General features: G+C 42.9%; 1 protein-coding gene across 1 annotated transcript in view; it reads left to right on the top strand.

The window, feature by feature from the left end:
• The window catches only part of ACACA (acetyl-CoA carboxylase alpha), an 848,870-nt gene that overhangs the window by 297,411 nt on the left and 530,013 nt on the right, over positions 1-21,446 (top strand). The window contains exon 24 of the mRNA XM_063951842.1: positions 13,654-13,772. Within this exon, the coding sequence (XP_063807912.1) occupies positions 13,654-13,772 (119 nt within the window). The remainder of the gene's footprint in view (positions 1-13,653; positions 13,773-21,446) is intronic.

Here is a 21,446-nt window from a genome sequence, read left to right as displayed (position 1 = left end):
AGCATAAAGATAATAAATTACAGACTAAAAGAGCCAATAAATTCACCAAGAGAGGACATGCAGTGTGAAAAAAATAGTGCCTAGGACTGGGCCTTGGGGACCACTGCTGGGAGCAGGAGAAGGGGTGAGGAGGAGGTGGGGGTTGTGATGAAGAAAGAATGCTTGGACAGATAATAGGAAAACTAAGACCGTATCCCAGAGACCAAGTGAGTGAAGGGAGCAGATAAGAAGTGGATGGGAAAATGTATCGAAGGCTGCAGAGGTCAAGAAGGATGAGAACAAATAAGTGAGTTTTTGATTTAGAAAGTATGTCATTGGTGGTTAGGGCGAAGGTGGTTTTTGTAGATTAAGGGGGGCGAAAGCAAGGTTAGAGCAGGTCAAGAAAAGTTGAGTGATAGGTGGAGAAGCGGGTATAGACAAGCCATTCAAGAATTTTAGAGGTTACATAGTTATATAGTTAGTGAAGCTGAAAAGAGGCAAAATGCCCATCGGGTTCAACCTGTATTCTGTGTTAAGCTGTTCATATTATAAAGCACCTGCTGAAGTAATGGTTTATTACCAACTGACAACTACGATTCTACCACTCCCAGATATCAATGTCACTCTGCTAAATGCTATAACTCTGGATACGTTTTCCAGTTAGAAATATCCAATCCGTTTTTAAATGCATTTACAGAGTCTGCCATTAATACCTTCTCCGGCAGGGAGCTCCAAATCTTTATTACCCTTACCGTGAAGAACCCTTCCTACGCTGTGTATGGAAGTTTCTCTCCTCTAGCCTCAGTGAGTGCCCACGTGTCCTATACAGAGTTCTATTAATGAACAAATCCCCTGCTAGCTCCTTGTAATGACCCTTTACATATTTTAATATATTAATAATGTCTCCTCTTAGACGCCTCTTTTCTAGAGTATACATATTTAACCTAGTAAGCCTTTCCTCGTACTCCAGTGTCTCTAACCCTTTAATCAATTTAGTAGCTCGCCTTTGAACCCTTTCTAGTTCCCTGATATCTTTTTTTATAATATGGTGCCCAAAATTGAACACAATATTCAAGGTGTGGACGTACCAATGATTTGTGCAGCCGCAGGATTACATCCTCGTCCCTTGTCTCAATGTCCCGTTTTATGCACGCAAGCACTTTATTTGACTTTTTTGCTGCATTTTGACATTGTGTACGGTTACTAAGCCTATTATCTATGAGCAACCCCAATCTTTTTCCACCACGGTTACCCCTATATTTTCCCCATTTAGGGGTATATGCAATTCACGGCGAATCGCGGCAAATTATCGCCGTTTTTTAATTCGACACAATTCGACGGGTGAATTCCGGCAGGTGGCTGGCGGAATTCACCATATTCAATGAAAAACGGATTCGACATTCCCGCGGGCGAAAAACGGCCGATTTGCCGGATTTTGCCGCGATTTAAAAAAACGGGAAAAAATGGCGTGGGGTCCCCCCTCCAAAGCATAACCAGCCTCGGGCTCTTCGAGCTGGTCCTGGTTCTAAAAATCCGGGGGGAAATTGGGCAGGGATCCCCCGTATTTTTAAAACCAGCACCGGGCTCTGCGCCTGGTGCTGGTGCAAAAAATACGGGGGACAAAAAGAGTAGGGATCCCCCGTATTTTTCACACCAGCATCGGGCTCCACTAGCTGGACAGATAATGCCACAGCCGGGGGTCACTTTTATACAGTGCCCTGCGGCCGTGGCATTAAATATCCAACTAGTCACCCTTGGCCGGGGTACCCTGGGGGAGTGGGGACCCCTTCAATCAAGGGGTCCCCGTCCCCCCCAGCCACCCAAGGGCCAGGGGTGAAGCCCGAGGCTGTCCCCCCCATCCAATGGCTGCGGATGGGAGGCTGATAGCCTTGAGAAAAATTACAAGAATATTGTTTTTTCCAGCAGTACTACAAGTCCCAGCAAGCCTCCCCCGCAAGCTGGTACTTGGAGAACCACAAGTACCAGCATGCGGGAGAAAACCGGGCCCGCTGGTACCTGTAGTTCTACTGGAAAAAAAATACCCAAATAAAAACAGTACACAGACACAGCGACAGTAAAACTTTATTACACACTGCCGACACACACATACTTACCTATGTTGACACGCCGACTGCCACGGTCTCCGACGATCCGAGGGTACCTGTGAAAAAAATTATACTCACCTTCCAGCGTCCAGAGGTACATCCACGTCCAGAGATACATCCACGTACTTGTTAAAAAAAAAAAACGAACACCCGTGCCATGCCGGACTGAAAGGGGTCCCATGCTTTCACATCAGACCCCTTTCCCCGAATGCCGGGACACCACGTGACTCCTGTCACTGAAGTCCCTTCAGCCGATCAGGAAGCGCTACTTCCGTGGCGCTCACCTGATTGGCTGTGTGCTGTCTGAGCTGTCAGACAGCGCATCGCAAAGCCTCTCCATTACTTTCAATGGTGAGAACTTTGCCGTCTGCGGGGGTTACCCGTGGTCAGCCGCTGACCGGCGGGTGACCTCACCGCTAGCCGCTAAGTTCCCACCATTGAAAGTAATGGACGGAGCTGTGCGATGCGTTGTCTGAGTTCAGACAGCGCACAGCCAATCAGGTGAGCGCAACGAAGTAGCGCTTCCTGATTGGCTTTAGAGACCTTTCTGTGACAGCTGTCACTCTGAGAGGTCTCTCTGCATTCGGGGATAGGGGTCCCATGTGTAAGCATGGGACCCCTTTCAGTCCGGCATGGTACGGGTGTCCGGTTTGTTTTTTTTAACAAGTACGTGGATTTATCTCTGGACCCTGGTTGAGGTGAGTATATTGATCTTTTCTTTTCAGGTATCCGTGGATTCTACTTGGAGAAGAGGACCGATGTCGGCGTGTGAACATAGGTAAGTATGTGTGTGTCGACGTATGAAATAAAGTTTTACTGTCACGGTGTGTGTGTCCTGTTTTTATTTGGGTATTTTTTTTCCAGTAGAACTACAGGTACCAGCGGGCCCGTTTTTCTCCCGCATGCTGGTACTTCTGGTTCTCCAAGTACCAGCTTGCGGGGGAGGCTTGCTGGGACTTGTAGTTCTTCTGGAAAAAACAATATTCTTGACATTTTACCAAGGCTATCAGCCTCCCATCCGCAGCCCTTGGATGGGGGGGGACAGCCTCGGGCTTCACCCCTGGCCCTTGGGTGGCTGGGTGGGGGGGACCCCTTGATTGAAGGGGTCCCCACTCCCCCAGGGTACCCCGGCCAGGGGTGACTAGTTGGATATTTAATGCCACTGCCGCAGGGCACTGTATAAAAGTGACCCCCGGCTGTGGCATTATCTGTCCAGCTAGTGGAGCCCGATGCTGGTGTAAAAAATACGGGGGACCCCTACTCGTTTTGTCCCCCGTATTTTTTGCACCAGCACCAGGCGCAGAGCCCGGTGCTGGTTTTAAAAATACGGGGGATCCCCTGTCAATTTCCCCCCCGCATTTTTAGAACCAGGACCAGCTCGAAGAGCCCTAGGCTGGTTATGCTTTGGAGGGGGGACCCCACGCCATTTTTTTCAGGGATTTCACCATTCCATCTATAAAAAAAAAAAATATATATATATTTTTAAAAATATATAAATAATACTTGTGCCTCCAAAAAAGACAAACCAAGTACCTAATCCCTTCTAATATAAATAGATCTGATATTACCACGAAAAAAAAACACAAAAAAAACATGTTTTAAATTTTTTTAATTGGTTTCACCCTCCAAAGTGTGGCGGATTGAAAATGACGAATTTGCTGTCTAAAAGCACTGCTGTCGAATTTCCAAACTTGAATTGAATATGCTTTTGTCGAATTGCAGCACTTGTATCATTGCAGAAAAGTCGAATTTGCAAAAAGTCGAATTTCAAAAAGTCGAATTTTGAAAGTCCGTTTTTTTGACGGAAAGCACTGAATTGTATTGACAAATTTTTTTTTTTTGGCGAAAAATACCCGAAATTCGACAATTTCGGGAATTCAACCGCAATTGCATATACCCCTTAGAGTGTAGGATGCATGTGTGTTTTTTGTCCTGAAATGCATAACTTTGCATTTTTCTATATTGAACCTCATTCCCCATTTAGACGCCCAGGTTTCAAGTTAAAATAAGTAATTCTATAGAGACTCCACATCGCTTTCTGAATTAATTACCGTACACAGTTTAGTATCATCTGCAAATATTGTCACTGTGCTTTCCAGGCCTATTCCTAGATCATTGATAAATATATTGAACAGCAGCGGGCCAAGTACGGATCCTTGTGGTATTCCGCCCAGCTGGAGAACATCCCGTTGACCACTACTCGGTGTACTCTGTTATCCAGCCAATTACCTATCCATGTGCAAATAGTATATCCTAGGCCAAGTTCCCTCAACTTGATGATCAGTCTCCTGTGAGGCACTGTATCGAATGCTTTTGCAAAATCAAAATACACCACATCCACTGCTTTTCCCTGGTCAAAATTCGCGCTCACTTCCTCGTAGAAGCTAATTAAGTTAGTTTGACATGATCTATCCCTTACAAAGCCATGCTGACTTTTGCTAATAATCTTATTAACCTGCAGATAATCCTCTATGCTATCCCCCAAAATACCTTCCAATATTTTACACACTATAGAGGTTAAACTAACTGTTCTATAGTTATCAGGATTATTTTTAGTTCCCTTTTTAAATAAAGGCACTACCTCAGCTATGTGCCAATCCTTTGGCACCATGCCTGATGTAATTGAACTTTGGAAAATCATGTATAGGGATTTTGCTAGCTGCGACTTAAGCTCTATAATAACCCTCGGATGAAAACCATCTGGGCCTGGTGATTTATTAATCCTTTATGTTGCTTAGTCTCTACAGGACCATTTCCTCACTTAAACAAGCATCAAACAAAGAGTCATTACCTTCACTATTGTTATGCACTACTCTCACCATCTGATCCTCCCTGGTGAATACTGAGGAAAAACATTTGTTCAGTATTTCAGCTCCCAATTCATCTTTTAGTGGGCCTACTTTCTCCTTCTTTAACCTTTTACTGCTTATGTATTTATAAAAAAAAATTAGGATTGGTTTTACTCTCTATAGTGATTTGTTTTTCGTTTACAATTTTAGTTGCCCTTATTGCTTTTTTGCATTTTTTTATTGCATTCCTTATAATGCTGGAATGACTCCTCCCCTTTATGAGATATAAATGTTTTGAAAGCACGCTTCTTTTTAGCCATTGCTTCTTTGACCTCCTTATTGAGCCACATTGGCTTGTGTTTAGTTAGTACTCCTGCGTTTACTGCTCATGGGAATGAATTTGTGAATATTGCTATCAAGCAACCCTTTAAAAGCTACCCACATTTCCGTTGTGTCTTTACCATAAAACAAAACTTCCCAGTCAATGTCGTTTAGGTGAAGGGGAGTAGTTGGATTGAGAAGAGAGGTCCAGGGAGGATTTTTTATTTGAGGATGGCAGACACTAAGGCATGTTTGAAATGAGGGTGAAAAGATTGAAGAGGTGTGGGAGTTGTAGGCATATGTTAGGGGAGAAAGATTAGAGGAACTGGGGGGAAATGGGAGGAGGGGAAAGAGACAGCAAGGAGAGACTGAATTTCTGGGATGGTGATTTCCTACATGATAGATTCTATTTTAGAAGTGAAGAAAGCAGCAAAGTTAGTGGCGGAGAGGAGGTTGGGAGTTGAAGGTGGCAAAGAGCGGCTGAGGGGTGGAGGATTGATAAGAGATGAGTGCTTTGAAGAAGGACTCTTAAGTGCAGTGGTTCCCAAACTCAGTCTTCAAGGCACACTAGCAGTCCAGGTTTTAAGGACATCCATGTCAGGGCAGGCTGTTTTTGTGAATCCGTTGGACTCCGACCAACTGAAGGAGCAGACACTCCGCAGTGCAGGAAACAAGGAGGACGAAGATAATTCCTTTTCATATATTTATAAATGGCACAAACAGAGAAAAGCGGTAGGAAGTCAAACTCGGGACTGATAAACTGTAGAGAATGAAGTCTCTGAAACTCCTGAAGGAAGAGGCTGGTGCTTGCAGAAAGAGATGGTCTGAAGATGGGGCGTGACTGTGGAACTATGACGAGGTTTGCAGGGTGACGTGGGGGCGTGAGATGAACTGCAGAGAGTAGGTTTCTGGATGGGATGATAACGGGAGTGAAAACTGTAAGAATGTCCAATGAATGATACGAAGTCGAGACTGAAGAACTGAGAAGAGTTTGCTTTAGATGATACGAAGACGTGGGTGACGAACTATGAAGTTAAGTTGCTGTATGATGCGAAGACGTGGCTGAAGAACTGTGAAGACCGGTTGCAGGATAATGCGAAGATCTGGAAGGAGAACTGTGAAGACTGTTTATCCAGCTGAAGCGAGGATGTAACTGAGGAGCTGCAAGGATCGTCCGCTGGATGATGTGGACACGTGACCGAAGAACACAGACTGAGGCTAACAAACCACCACGGGAAACTTGGAGAACTCGAAGACACCGGCGGGAGAGTGGTCGACCGTGACCGCGCACGGGGAAGCTGGTGGTCGTAGTGCAATGATAGCTGGCTGATAACTCAGAGAGCGAGATGGGACCAAATTACCTAGAGACGCACAGAGTAATCTGCGGGAGCACAGAGCTAGGGTACAGAGTAACCACAACAAAACACTGGCACAGAATGCAAAAAGCCCAGCCTATTTATAGGCAGCAGAAAACCAGGATTGGCTGACACTCACCCCTAAGCTCATTGGTGCTGCACTTGGTCTCCAACATGGCTGCCCCCTGTACTGCAGACACACAGGGAGCCTGCGGCCACTAGGTCCTCCCTCCAGCCTCCAGGAAACCGCCACTGACCGCACCGCACCCCCATGCGGCCACCGAGCACCATCGCTAGCCGCGCCGGCAGGGGACGAATCCCGGTTAAATCAAGTTGCCTGAGGTACTAATTAAGTCACCTGTGCCCAAGCATGGATAAAACCTTATCCATGCTTGGGCTTTTTTATCCATGCTTGGGCTGCTAGGGTGCCTTCGCCACCTTCAACTCCCTTCTCTGGTAGGGTACATTGAGGGTGGAACTATAGAAAAAGAGAATAAATTTGAAGTGAAGAAAGTCAGAGAGTTCGATTTCCTCCACAGGCATTCAGCAGTGCGGAAGTGTTTTTGGAGGAATCTGGTGAATTTTAAGTGCCAGGGTTGGGGTTTGGTCTGCTTGAGCCGGACAGGTGGCCGGGGCAGAAACAAGACGGTGGTTGTACAGGTCTGTAATAGGAGAGAGGAGGAAGAGGAGAATGAGGCAGGGTCAAGACTATTGAGAGTGCGCTTGATGAAGATGTTTTGGGAGCAGAAGGAGAGGAGATTTTGAAGCAAAGAGGGTGGTAGTGAGAAAGTGGAAAGCAGAAGTGGTTAAAGATGAGATTAAGGCAGTGACCAAGGCTTGTAGGTGGAGGGAGGGTGGCCGATGGGACAGGCCAAAATAGGATGTCAGTGAGAGGAGTTTGGAAGTAGCTAGGTCAGCGGGATTGTCAATGGCAATGTTAAAGTCATCAGGGTTCAGATCAGAGTAAAGGAAGATTGGGAGCCAGGCAGAAATATCAAGGAAAGTTGGTAGGGGGCTGGGAGGGCGGTGGATAACTGCAACATGAAGGTATAGTGAGAAGTAAAGGTGGACCGAATGGACCTCAATTGAGGAGAATGCAGGGAAAGGTTTGGGTGGCATGATATGGGAATGTGCTGTAAAGGTGGATGAAAGAATAAAGGCCATTAACCTCACCTGGGCAATCAGAGATCAAAAAGCATGCTGCTCTGAGCTATCTGTTAATTCCAAAGGAGAGAAATGCACGTACATTCATCATTATATATTGTATTAGGAGGTAGATTACATTGATAACACTATATAACAATTTTTTTTGTCCTTTGGTAGTAACTGCTGTTTCTTAATTGCTTAATGTCTGAAAAGTATGGAAAATGTTGTTTGTTCCTCTCAACTTTGCTTTTGTGACCAGGGCATTTTATTTTAAGACACCCCTAGCAACCCTAGAGGTAGGGGTGGGAAGGGGGGGACATGTAAAAATTCATAGTTTTCGGGGTCGCTGAGATAAGTAGTGACACTCCCAATACCATTTCAGTCCAAGTTCAGCCCCCATCAGCATGGGGGGTGAGAAGGGGTGAAAAATAAAATTCATTTTTTTTTATTTTTTTTTAGATATAAGTACTTAAACCACCCTATTTCCAGTCAGGAGAGAATAGTGTTTCAGTGATCAGAGTTTATCCTGTCACTTGAATTAAACATTACCAAACCTCTCAGAGAGCAATACGAGGAAAGGAGACCTAAATATTTGGACTCTTAAATTCATTAAAAGAAAGCTTGATAGTCGGCAACTGCTTATCTGCTGTGAAAAGGGTACCGACAGAACTCCCAGTGACCTTAAGTGTTGTGAAAACTAGGAACCCTTAGGAGAGTGAGAAGCTAAGCAAGGAGACCTAGGGCCCTTTGAAATAGAGTCAGCCTATCCCTGCAAACCTTACATATTTAACATACAGCGGGCGGAGCTTTGCCTGTCATCTCAACATTTACAGCACTGAGCAGGGCAGCATCCGAGGTGGGATGGGGCAGAGAAGGAGGCTGATTATTCTCTTCAGCACCAGCCTTTTCACAGCATCAATCTGAGGAAGGCCCGCCCAGAGGTTCGGCCTGACAAAGATTGGCAGAGGCGGGCGGAGCATGTCCTTTTGTAAGTCTAATTAGTTTACCAGGAAGTCCTTCAAAATTAAAGTTATACACACGGAAATACTTGAAATTCCGTAGCGAAGGTATTCAGCTGGTTAACATATAAAGTTGTACAAAAGAATTAGAGGCGAGTAGGAATTTCGAGATTCATGATTATGCAGAACATCACTTTCACAAATCAGCCCTCCAGATGTAGTCTTCCATCATGATCTCGTTATACTATCCTTGGTAGCAGCGTTAAAACTCCAGTATATCCTGGTGGAATCACTCGCCTTGCTCCTCCGATTACGATTTTATGTTCTCTATTAGTTTCTCAAGATGAGCATCAAGAATATGGACTTTAAGGGACATCGTGCGTCGCATTGTGCTGAAGTTCTTCACCAAAGTCTCAACCAACTACACAAAGTTTTTTACCTTGTGATTGCCCAGGAAGCCCCAAACCACTGCGATAAAGCTGGTCTAAGCAGCTTCCTCCGTCTGAGTGAGCATCTTTGGGAATTCCTTGCACTGCAGGGTCTTCCTGATCTGTGGTCCCACAAAAACACCGGTTTTGACCTTTGCCTCAGACAGTGCAGTGCTTAGGGAAGAGGTCTTAAAGGTAATTGAAGGCTGCTGAATTATATCTAGAGCTCTAATAGCATCCAGTCTACATCCAGTAATTTACTGTCGGCTTCCATTGGCTAGCTGATAGTGACACTTGAATTGTTAGGGGGCTGGCAGATACAGAAGAGATGTGGCTGAATGCTCTGTCCTGGCGGCGGCTGTAATATACACCCAGCTGATCCCCGCAGACTCCCAGCAATATGATGCAGCATTTAGAGGTACAGTCAGTGTTATTGGGCTTCCCTCTGGCAGAGTTGGACTGCTCTGCGGCCCTTGCGTTGCAACTGTACTGAAGTATCAGAGATGTCCTGGAAAATAAGAACATTTTGAAAATATCTCCGTCCAGGTCACAAGCGTTGTTTGTGGGGAATAACTGACATTTTATGTACTTTTGGGGAATAAACTATTAGGAAATAACACTCATACACAAGGACAAACAAAAATAACATTGCTATTATGTGGGAATTTTTTCTTTCGTTGGGGTATATTCAGTTACAGTCGAAACTGCCGTCTTGTCGGAAAGACGGCAGTTTTCGACTTTTTAAGATCTGAAGGGGTTGCAACCTATTCAGTCCCTCCCCTCGACTTGTCGGAAAGCACGTGGATCGGCGGAATAGCCGCCGATCCGTGTTCTTCTGACGGAAACGGGACCAAATTTGACAGGTTTTGGTCCCGTTTACAACAATCTCAATCCGACTTTAAAAAAAGTCGGATTGAGGTGAGGAGACAGGGGACAGGGGCGTCGGGCTATGGGGAGCAGGGTGGCGGGCTAGGGGCAGCAGGGCAGGCAGGTACTTTATGACGAGCCTCCCTGCAGCGCTCCCCGGCCGGCACTGGACTACACAGCTGAGTGCCGTGATCAACAGCTCCCTGTGATCTCACACACGGGGAGCAGCTGACAGCAGCTGCACGGACGCCGGGAAAATCCGACAGTCAGATTAGGCCACTCAATTGAATAGGGCTTGTCGGATCTTTTCCGACAAATGCATGTCGAAATGGATCCGACTTTAATTGAATATACCCCATTAATTTCATAACAAAGTGTTATTTTTGAATTATATTAATAGGGGCAATAATAATTAATTGTCAAATGGTGTTTCAAAATGTTTTAATTGCAAGGAACCACAGACACCACTATGTCGACCCCAGTTAAATGCTAGTGAAATCATTTAACACTGTCAACATGCTTACAGCCTACAGCGTTAACATTTGTGATGCTGGCAAGAACATTGGAGGAGATGTATTATACCCGCATGCACAGATGTGTCCTCATATAGCTTGCCTCAATACGTTGCGTAGCGAGAGATGCCTGGCATGAGTGATCTGACAGGTCCCATGCAACTCCGTTAGCGCTGGGTGTCTTTTTTGCAGAAAATGCGTCTTATTCACATCACTATGCAAAAAGGATGCACAGGCAGACTCTGCTGATTAAAATGATATGTGGCATGCCTATATTGTGTGTGATATTGCAGCTGTAACTGCATACAAAATTTTACGCATACTAAATGCAGGTACAGCCGCAGTCACACATAGAAATATTCATGCACATATCATTTTAATTAGCATAAGCTGCTTGTGCGTCCTATCCACATAGTTTTGCTGATAATACACATTATAATGGAAAAAGTATCACGTAAAGATGTTTGGCGGTACGGAGTCACTCCACCACATGGCTTGACTAGAAAGACCGTTTAACATGCAGGGAGGCTAAGGTAAGTACACACATCTATATCATGCCAGTATAGCTCTTCCTGCGAGGCGAAGTAGGAAGCAGCAGCAATGAGATGTATAAACATATCAGATGCTAAATGAGTGAAAACTCCCCACTGTGGCGATTCCAGCAAGAGCCCACAGCGCATCAGCTTAGTCCTGATGCAATGTGTCTCTTCCCCCGTCCCTCTCCACTGGGCATGCACGATATCTATGCAACACAGTGCCAACAATAACCACAGCCAGGGACATCGTTGTCCCTGCTGTGGTGAATGGGCAACAACACCTGCAGCTGTCAAAATTAATAGGTGTCGGAGCAGTCAGTACTACTGACCGTTCATACATTGCCCGGCGTATCTTCGTGATATCTTGTCATTTCATACGCCTCCCTGCATTTATACATGGGGGAGAAGTGGTAGTAGTACACATAAATGCCCTGATACTACATCTCCCCCATATTGGCAGTTAATAAATCTACCCCTTTGTCTGTAATGTTCTTAGCAACATTATGACCACATATTCTGACTTTTTTTTAAGGGCCTAATTCAGACCTGATCGCAGCAGCAAATTTGTTAGCTAATGGGCAAAACCATGTGCACTGCAGGGGGGGGCAGATATAACAGAGCGAGTTAGATTTGGGTGGGGTGTGTTCAAACTGAAATCTAAATTGCAGTGTAAAAATAAAACAGCCAGTATTTACCCTGCACAGAAACAAAATAACCCACCCAAATCTAACTCTCTCTGCACATGTTATATCTGCCCCTCCTGCAGTGCACATGGGGCCTAATTCAGACCTGATCGCTGGGCAGCGATTTTTGAAGCCTTGCTATCAGATAGTTGCCGCCTACAGGGGGAGGGTATTTGAGCTGTGCATGTGTGCGAACACATATGTAGCAGAGCTGCACAAACTGATTTTGGGAAGTGTCTGCGCAGCCCAGGACTTACTTAGGCGCTGCAATCACTTCAGCCTGTCCAGGACAGGAATTGACGACAGATACCCTCCCTTCCAACGCTTGGACACTCCTGCAATTTTCCAGACATTCCCTGAAAATGGTCAGTTGACATCCACAGACGCCCTCTTCCTGTCAGTCACCTTGCGATCGTCCGTGCGATCGCTTTATTCACACCATTCCGTCGCTGTTCATCAATCCCGGTAGCTGCGGTCCGTTGCACCTGCGCATTGCGGTGCATGCGCAGTTCGGACCTGATCGCAGGCTGTGAGAAAACGCAGTCTAGCGATCAGGACTGAATTAGGCCCTAAATGCATAATGATCGCCCTCAGTTTAAGTGTATTGTGATCTCTTTCAATTAACCAGATAGATTTGGCGATTTTAAAGCAGGACTCTCTTTACAAAAAATCCAAAACATGGTACATTGTACAAAGGCATTGCAATTACATCAAACTGAAAAACATACAGAAATAATTAAGAACAACTAAACCTAGAGAGCACAATAAGCATACTGCATGATTGGTGCAGACATTTTGGGAAATAACTTCTATGGGTTATATATTCCACCCATGAACAGTACCTGATGAGGCAGCCATCTTGGGCTCACTACGTAGATTACCCTGGGTGGAATAGATCACGCCCAGAAGTGAAGACACAAAAAGGAGCGGTTGCAGCATCCTAGCGCTAGGGTCAGTGTCCCAACATGCCTGTCAGATCCATGTCATTTTTCATTATGTCCACGAGCATACCAGGTGAGGCAGCCATGTTGGGTGCACTACAAAGGTTATGCTGTGTGGAGATAAGTCATACACGGACCCGAGGCATACTTTATTTTTAAGATTTAAGTAGACTTCTGCCTTCACCAATTCCCCCTCCCCCCTGCCTTTTTCTTACAATCCCCTCCAGCTTGCCCACACTGTTCTACTCCCCGTTACTGGGTAGGATGTCCTGTGCCTTTCTCTCCTTCTCTCACCATTCCAGTTTCTTCCTTAAATCTGTCCCTTGTATTATCCACTCCCTCTCTGCAGACACTGGCTTCCAGTTTTTCATCCAGTCCCTCATCTCTGGTACCTTTCTCTCTTCATTGAATCACGTCCTTGTCTTACCCGTTTTTAAAATAACATTCCCTCAGCCCTAACTACCTCTTTGGTTCTTATGTAGAAGTCTGTGACCTGCTTGAACTAGTGTGAGTGTTGCAATTTAGCCCATAGATTTAAAGTAACAAATTTATAAGACAAAACAAAGTTGATCATACAAACTCTGCCACCCCTTTCCAAAACTTTTCTAAAACTGCTGCACAACCTTCCTTTCGTCCTATACCTAATTTAAACTGCTTCAATCTGGCCTTTATTCCCCCTATTAAACTTCTCTTCCAAGGTCACAAACAACATTGACACTGCTAAATCTAGACGACTCCACTGCCTTTGTGTAGTCTATCCAGCAGTCTCCACAGCTTTAGACACAACCTAAAAACTTTTTCAGAAACACTTACCAGTCCTCCAACAAACACACTCCCTTATCCTCTCCCTACCTACTCACCCACCTAGGCACTGATGTTGGGAAGAAGCACAAACCACAATAGGATGTCATGGTGTGGCATGTCTGTAACGTATTTCCTGATGCCAAAATAAAGCCATTTCATTGTTTCATTTCAAGGTAACTGAATGGTTGAATTTATTGTCTTTTACATATAATTTTCATGTTTTCTCAGGTGTATGTGCGACGCGCATACATTGCTTATGAGCTGAACAGTGTGCAGCACAGACAGCTGAAGGACAACACATGTGTAGTTGAATTTCAGTTCATGTTACCAACGTCTCATCCCAACAGGTTAGTAGTATATAATTACCAAAAATAAACTTTTCTTCACTTTGGTACATGGTGTTCCTTAAGAAGAAGCTTAAATTGTAGTCATCTTATATGTTGTTACTTTCGACCTGTCTGCGCTTGAATAACTAATGCCCTTTAGCAACCTACAGGCAGGAATTAAACATTTTTAAAGTATTCAGGTACTGTAGGATTTTTAGTAGCATAAAACTTACCTGATCTGATGGCAACTGTGGATGTATACAGCAGTTTTACATTTATTTGGAAATGAAAAATTGCCTGTTTCTCTTCATACACAATTCTATCTAAATACAGTATTTTACTGACTGAGTGAAAATAAGCCATTCTTCTGAATAGGGAAAATTAAACCTTTTAAAAACACAGTTTGTTGTTCAGGTTTTATTGTTAAATTAATCCAAAATTCAGTGTATGCAACATATAGTTGTTGACGAGAACCCACTGACAAAACTTTTATATTCAGCCCCTACAGTGCAGGGAAGAGTGGCCTGGTAATGGTTGCAGCCCACATTCTGTTTAGGCGACAAAAATGGTCTCAGTTTGCAAAACTAACCAATCAGTCGCCTTTGTTTCTATGTTTACATGTTATTGGGTGATGAAATACAAATATTTTGCATTCAAAACATGTTTTATGATGAGACAAAAATGTGACCTTCTATTTTAATCTATAAAATAAATTTAATACACAAGTGAGGTTTACTTCTATATAAAGTCATCTAAATATTTTATTATATACAGAGTGCTATTGTCATCATTTTTAACTGCAGAACTGTGATCTCACTGTCTTAATTTTCATTAAGCAAACTTGTATATTGTAAGGGATAACACACCTGCTACTATATTTTATCCAGGACATTTAGATGTTTTTTTCTGAAAACACAGCTGGGAGTACATTATCCCATATATAATATGCTACTTGCAACTGTCACAGTTTGCATTGTACAGTAGTTGGGTCATTTGTAATTGTAACTATTTAAAGTAAAATGTTTATGAAAAACTAGTGTTAGTGTGAATAATCTCGGGTAGTCACTTCTACAACAGTGTGGCCAGAGCCATCAAGAGCAGGGTGGGCCAGGTACTGGATGGGGTGTGACCAAAGTATGGCAATGAGGCCACCCCCCCCCCCAAAAAATGCAATGAAAAAATACAATGCTATAGAGCATTGCCAGAAGCGTGTACTCTCTCTCTCCTGGGGCCAGTGTTGCTGGATCTGACGATCCCTCCATCCTCTGTCACATAATCCCCGGCTCCTTGTGTGGCCGACTCCCAGCACTTGGCCAATCAGGTTCCTGGAGGAGGGGCTGTACTGCTCTGCTAAGAGGGACAGTTAATTATGCACCTCAGCAGCTCACTATCCATACTATCTATGTGTGTCATCGTGAAGCTGCGCTGCCTGCTGCAGCGCTGCTGAGGGGCTTCTACTTTGCCCCTACAGCAAACCTCGGCCTATGAAAAGAGTGCTTTCTCCCCCCTCTGACTATGTCCAAAGATTGAAGGACATTTATGAATGTAAAAATCTAGATATTTGTGAATTCTACAATCATTATTACTGACTTCTAAAACAACTGTACTTTTTTACTTAAGTTGCATACCCTTTCACCTTTGTAATACTGAGACCGTGAAACACAAATGGAACATTGTCTTCGGATAAGAGCTGATAAAAGCAGCGATTGTACATTTTACATGAGTATGTTACATTGAAAGTTGTGTGTCCCTTTTTACCCTGCTTTCATCCATGTAAAAGTACTTACCTTGATTTTATTAAGATGCATACTGCTGTAGTTTTTATGTAATTAAAAGCAGTGAACGGCTGGAATTGTAAAGACCGATAGCGTTATCTGGCTAAAAAGAACGTTAGTACCGTGTGGTAAATCACCACACCTACTAGGATATTGCCCATGTGAATGCCTCGATATGGAAATCATGTTGATTCTACTGACGTGTGGTTAGTACAGTAGACTCAATACCTGATTCTGGTGATTATTTGGTATAGTCATTAGTGTGTATCAAAATGCTGCTGCAATTGTATTATCATATCTGCATTTTTTGAAGACAGGAGGCCCCATAATAATAAAATACGGGAGACAATAAAATAGTGTATTTATCATTTATCTATCTTCTATATTTGGAACATCTCTTTTAAATAAGGGAGTCCTTTAACAATACTGTTTTGCTAAAGCAAATAAACTAACAATATGCACTTATTCCAGCATCTACAGAAGGTCTGAAAGTGAATTATTTACTCATCTCCTCCCTATTAAACTCTTATTACAGAAGTACTACACTATAGCGGTTTCTCCCTATTTCTCTTCCCTACACATTTATTGATTCTTTTGGGTGAGAATGTGCATTCATGCATATTTGTATAACTGTGAATCACCATTATGTGTTTCTCGTTGACCACCTTCCTGAATGCATTTTCCATGCTATTACACTAGATGGCAGTGTTTAGCCATGCTTACAATTTGAATGTCACACGTTATCAATTGTATTTAATAATTTTGTGCCAGTCCTTATTATTGAAGATGACAAAAACATTTTGATTAGCACACTTCTAAAGTACTGATGGATCTAGTTGAACCGCCTTCACCATTTAAATGGATTTAATTTTTTATTATTATTATTATCATCTATACATATAATAAAACTGTAAGGATTGTTGTATCTGTTCATTGCAATTGTTTTTTTTAGAAATATACTTCTAGGGGCTGTTTATGAACTATAGAGACAAAAAAAAGTCAGAAATTTTGTTCATTCCGGCATCACGCAAAAACTACTACATGAATTTGGATAGCATTTATATGTATATAGTCACAAGGACAAACGCTCAGGGCTACAGGCATAGATCTCCGAACCAGCTGCTTCTCCCATGGGCAGCTTTATGTGGCATGCTCACAAGTTAGTAGCCCAAAGCATCTTTTTCTTTTAATCCCTGGAGGAAAAACTGCAAATATTGTTTACAAAGAAAATTTTTGATCAGTGAGTACAATATAAAATATACATCAAAATATTAGATGTCACTACTGTCGTTGTAAAATTAGTACCGCTGTGTAATAACAGACATCACGCAAGCAAAGCCGCAGACAAACGCTGGTTATTAATATTATTACAATAATATAGTATGTACAAATTATTAACATAGTGTCACCTTATATTTTCTATTGGGGAGACTAGTATTGTGCAAACTTCTAGAATTATTACAAATGGGAAAGTATGAGACACAAGGGGGTCTATTTACAATCCTTTGTGTTCTAAAAGTTGGTGCTTCCAATCGTGTTTATGCCTAAAGTTTAACAGGCATTGCTTTTACTATCCATGTTTTGCCAGTAAGATCATTGCCCTATAAAATTTTGGGTATAAACACATTGGAAGTGCCAAGGACTGGTTTAGGAAAATATAGTATGGAGTATATCATTGGTCCTTTAGTCGTCACTGGAGTTGATATCCTTAAAAGCGAGAGATTGCGTAGGCCTCTTTATAGAGTTAGGCGTTAAGTGAGCATACAATGCATGTTTTGAATAGATAAGTGAGGCTAAGATTTCTGTACATGAGGCTCATCATAGAAGTCGTAGAAATGTGAATGTGAAGAGATTGAAAGCAGGGAAGAGAGCTGGTTATAGATATCTTGCAGGAGTATATACAGATCTTATTATATAGGGAAAAACAAAGTGATGGACAGTTTTATAGTTAAGTAATGGGAAGGGGATGGGGGATCAGTGTAAATCAATAGATTTATGAATCATTTAAAATGACTAAATACTGTATTCAGTCGGTTTAAGGCAAACCACATGTAGCTTGTGGGGGGCGAACATAGCTTATTAATATATGCCCCATTTCAAAGATTAAACATTTCTTTGTCACCTATATTTTACAGATTTATTAATAATATTTTGCCCCATATTTTATGTAATATAGTGGTTACTACAACCGTCGATCTTCTTGCCTTGATCTAGCGTAGTCCATTGGGTTAAGATAATAAAAAATAGTACAAACAAAGAATAGTGAAAAATGAGAGATCCCTCCTTATTGGCTGACAGTCTATAAAGCGGTGCACATGGCTTATACAGGGATAGTTTTAAAAAATTATTTCAAATCTGATCAAGACAAGAGGTTAGAGGTAGGGAGGCCAATCCCGGGATCGGCAGGATCCCGGGATTTAGGCCAAAAAACGTCCGGGATTCAATCCCAGGATTGGAAGGTCCAATCCCAGGGATTGAGGGATCAGCGTTGAGTGTCCTCAGTACGCTCAGACACTGCCCGGCTTCCTCCTTCCGCCTCTCCAGCTCAGCATGACGCGCAACGTGACGTGCAGCGAGAGGTCACGCTGCGCTGTCAGCCGCCGCTTGGGGAGAGAATCTGAAGTTTCCCACGGTTAGTTATGTGTGCGGGGTGAGGGGGCGGCCACAGAGATAAAAGCCAATCCCGGGATTGACCATTTTTCAATCCCGATATCCAGGACTGAAAAATTGGCCCGGGATTGGCTTCCCTAGTTAGAGGGTAGCATTAACCACTACACGAAAGAAAACGTGATGCCAAATCTTTAATAGAAAAATGGCACAAATATTTATTCTGACAAATGTGCCACATAAATGATTTATTCTTTGAAAATGGGGATATATATTATTAAGAAAAATAGGGTTCATATTTTAATCATAAAGAGAAAGGGGGCTTGCTTATGTAATCTTTAGTAACTGAGTGGTAGCATGCATTATTTTTATTAAACTATAGGAACCATTTATTTTTACCTTGGTTCTCACCAGCCAGGGGTTTCAGGAGGGGGTTAATGTCTATTGTTCGTGTCAGTTTACATTCCAAAAGGGAAGGGTACAGAGTAGAAGTGGGGTAATTGAGGAGATACAAGTGTGTTAAGGACATATGTGATCAGGCAGAGATCTGTAAGCCAGGGTGAATAGGGGAGTTTTGAGGGGGAGTTTGATGCAATGGAGGTTGGGAAGGGTTTGATAGAGTGAAGCAGAGCATAGATTGGGGAAGTGTGGTAGAAATCTCGGAGGTGGGAATGAGAGGTACAAAGTAATCAGTGGGAAGGAGAGGCCGAGGTCACCACCTCACATCTACCTGACTGACATTCATTGAATATAATCAAATACTCATTTATAAAGCACAGAGTTAGAATTTGCTTTCAATTTCCATTCCTGAGTTTGTCTGTTTAAAAAAAAAGTTTTCCTAATTTTCTTTCTGCATCAGTATTTGCTTTCCCAATAATGCTCCTTGTATTTTCTTACTAAACCTACTCTACCAGTGGAGTTTTCTTAGCTGAGCAGCAGTCCATTAATTTTAGTGCAGTGTTTTTTAGGATGTGGTAAGCTTGCAATGAATAAATAAGCTGCGTACACAAGGAAAGTAATCAGAATTGGAATAGTACACACAGCTGGGTCCATCTGCTTTCCCTACTTTTTGCACACTTTAAAATAATGCAGTCCTATTTTAATGCAATTTCTTCATAATGATCTTTTTTTTCCACTATTTTTGTCTGTTCCTAGCACCATCCATCCTTCTATTTGTTTTCTAGGTCCATTTATGGAGAACAATGTTTTTCAAGAAGTGCAAATTAATTTTACATATTCCCTTCTAGCTGCTGTATCTTGGATAAGTCATATATATCATCACAAGTACAGATTCACCGTTTTTTTATTTATTTAACTTAATATCAAATTCCAGATACATTAAATATATATTATAGTCTTCCTTCTTCATGGGGAATATACAGTGTTCGTCACTAACAGTAAAATATGTCACTGATGTATTGCATCTAAAATTTGCATATTGTTTCCGACTGTGGCCTGCGTTCTAAAGGCCATAATATTAAAGTATAAAAGAGCTAGAAATAGAATGCAGGTGTTTGTAATGTATTGTAAATAATCCAAAAAAGAATTTAGCATTGTTAATATACCTGTAATACATTTGTTACTCCTTTATGTCACCTGCTCTGTGTTCAGATTGCAATCTGCTGTGGATGCTATGCACCTGGGCCCCTGTGATTGGAGTGCTATTTACCTTTAGGAGACTATTGCTTATCTAGAACTGGGTTTAGGAGACTGTCGTGGTCATGTACATACGCAATGTATAGCAGACAGATCTGTTGTTTCTCAATGTGAACATTAAGAAAATCCCCCCCCCCCCCCCCCAAGACATTAAAAAATGCGCTCCCCCCTCCCCCTAGACATAAAAAAAAACAACTTACTTTGCGCTCCCCGAAGGCGGGCGCGCTCCCTGTAAGGTGGAGGGGATGCCAGGTGAAAATAGGTGTGACCTCGCAGGGAAAGACTACCTTCCCCCCCGGTTTTTGACCCTGCAACAACGGACCTTTCATGCACTGGGTGCTAGGGGTTTCATGCGCTGGGATCCATGCTCGTTGCTAATGGTAATGTTCGTTGCCAAGGGTAATGCTCGTTACCAAAGGGGTGTATAAAGTATATTCGCACCAACACTGATATCCCGCTCCCCCTCCTCCCTAGAAACCTTGTCATTCCGCAAAACTCAGCCCCCCGAGCGGAGTACTATGGAGGAGTGAGAGCCGAATGGAGACGCACAGTGCCGCGGCGGGTGTTCCGTGCGATCACATGGCTCGGCCGCCACAGGAAACTGCACTGCACCCAGTATAGGGCAGGTGCACTTGCTGCTCCCAATGATGGTTGCTACTGTGGATGGAAAAACCATGGGCGATTTGGCTTCCAAATTGAAGCTGTATGGTTCTCGCATTAGCCCTATGGATACTTGCCTTCACAGTTAGCATAAGGCATCACACAAATACAGCTACTGTGTGACCGACTCAGTCAGGCCCATTGTGTTTCGACAAAGTTCTGTCTTGGGTTCACTGTGTACTGCATGTAGAACTAGTGTTAGTACTTTTTTTTTATATATACATATATATATAGTTCAAGTACCTGATTTGCAGTGTGCTCACCTAACTAAATACCTAAAACCAAATCTACTACCTGTGGAGGCTACCAGTAGAGGTTATGATGGCACTCTCCTTTCTTTTGGCTGTAGGCATATATACTGAACATGAGCATAGACTCTGACATAGCAGATCTCCAATAAGTATACATGAGTTACCAAAGATTGAATTGCAGATCGGTAGCCACCTTAAACATTAATATTCTTCATTTCTTTTTTTAAAGATATTCCTGCGTAAAAGTCCAAGGGGCAAGATTTGCGTTATGACACCATTGGGCTGGCACCATGATTATACTGTACGATGCACATTATTAGGCCCTGCCAATTGCAGGGCAATGCCATAGGGCCTATGTGGCTGAACATAAGAATGCTTAGTGGAAGTATTTGACTATTAAAACATTCTCCCCCAACAACATTCACAACTGTCATTATATAGTGCACCTATTCATGGTGTACAGGTGTTGCTGGATCCATGGACTCATGTATTTGCCACCTGGTCTTTCTATCAACCACCAGTATAATAGCAATAACCAAGGTTCTTTAGACCAGGCAGAGTATTTTTCTAATTCTCCAGTGTTTTTAATTCCTTAGCACATCTTTTTGTTTAAAAGGGATGGAAATATGGCTGTATTCAGAAATCCCCTTTTGGCACCATTTTGGATTTTTCTTTTTTTCTTTGTTAGCTTTAATTTGCCCATTTCTTCTGTGATCTGTTCTTGACCACAGAATATGAATCAGATA

The sequence above is a fragment of the Pseudophryne corroboree genome, chromosome 2 (genome assembly GCF_028390025.1).
Source record: "Pseudophryne corroboree isolate aPseCor3 chromosome 2, aPseCor3.hap2, whole genome shotgun sequence".
NCBI classification, from domain to species: domain Eukaryota; kingdom Metazoa; phylum Chordata; class Amphibia; order Anura; family Myobatrachidae; genus Pseudophryne; species Pseudophryne corroboree.
This window is presented reverse-complemented; position numbering and strand designations above follow the sequence as displayed.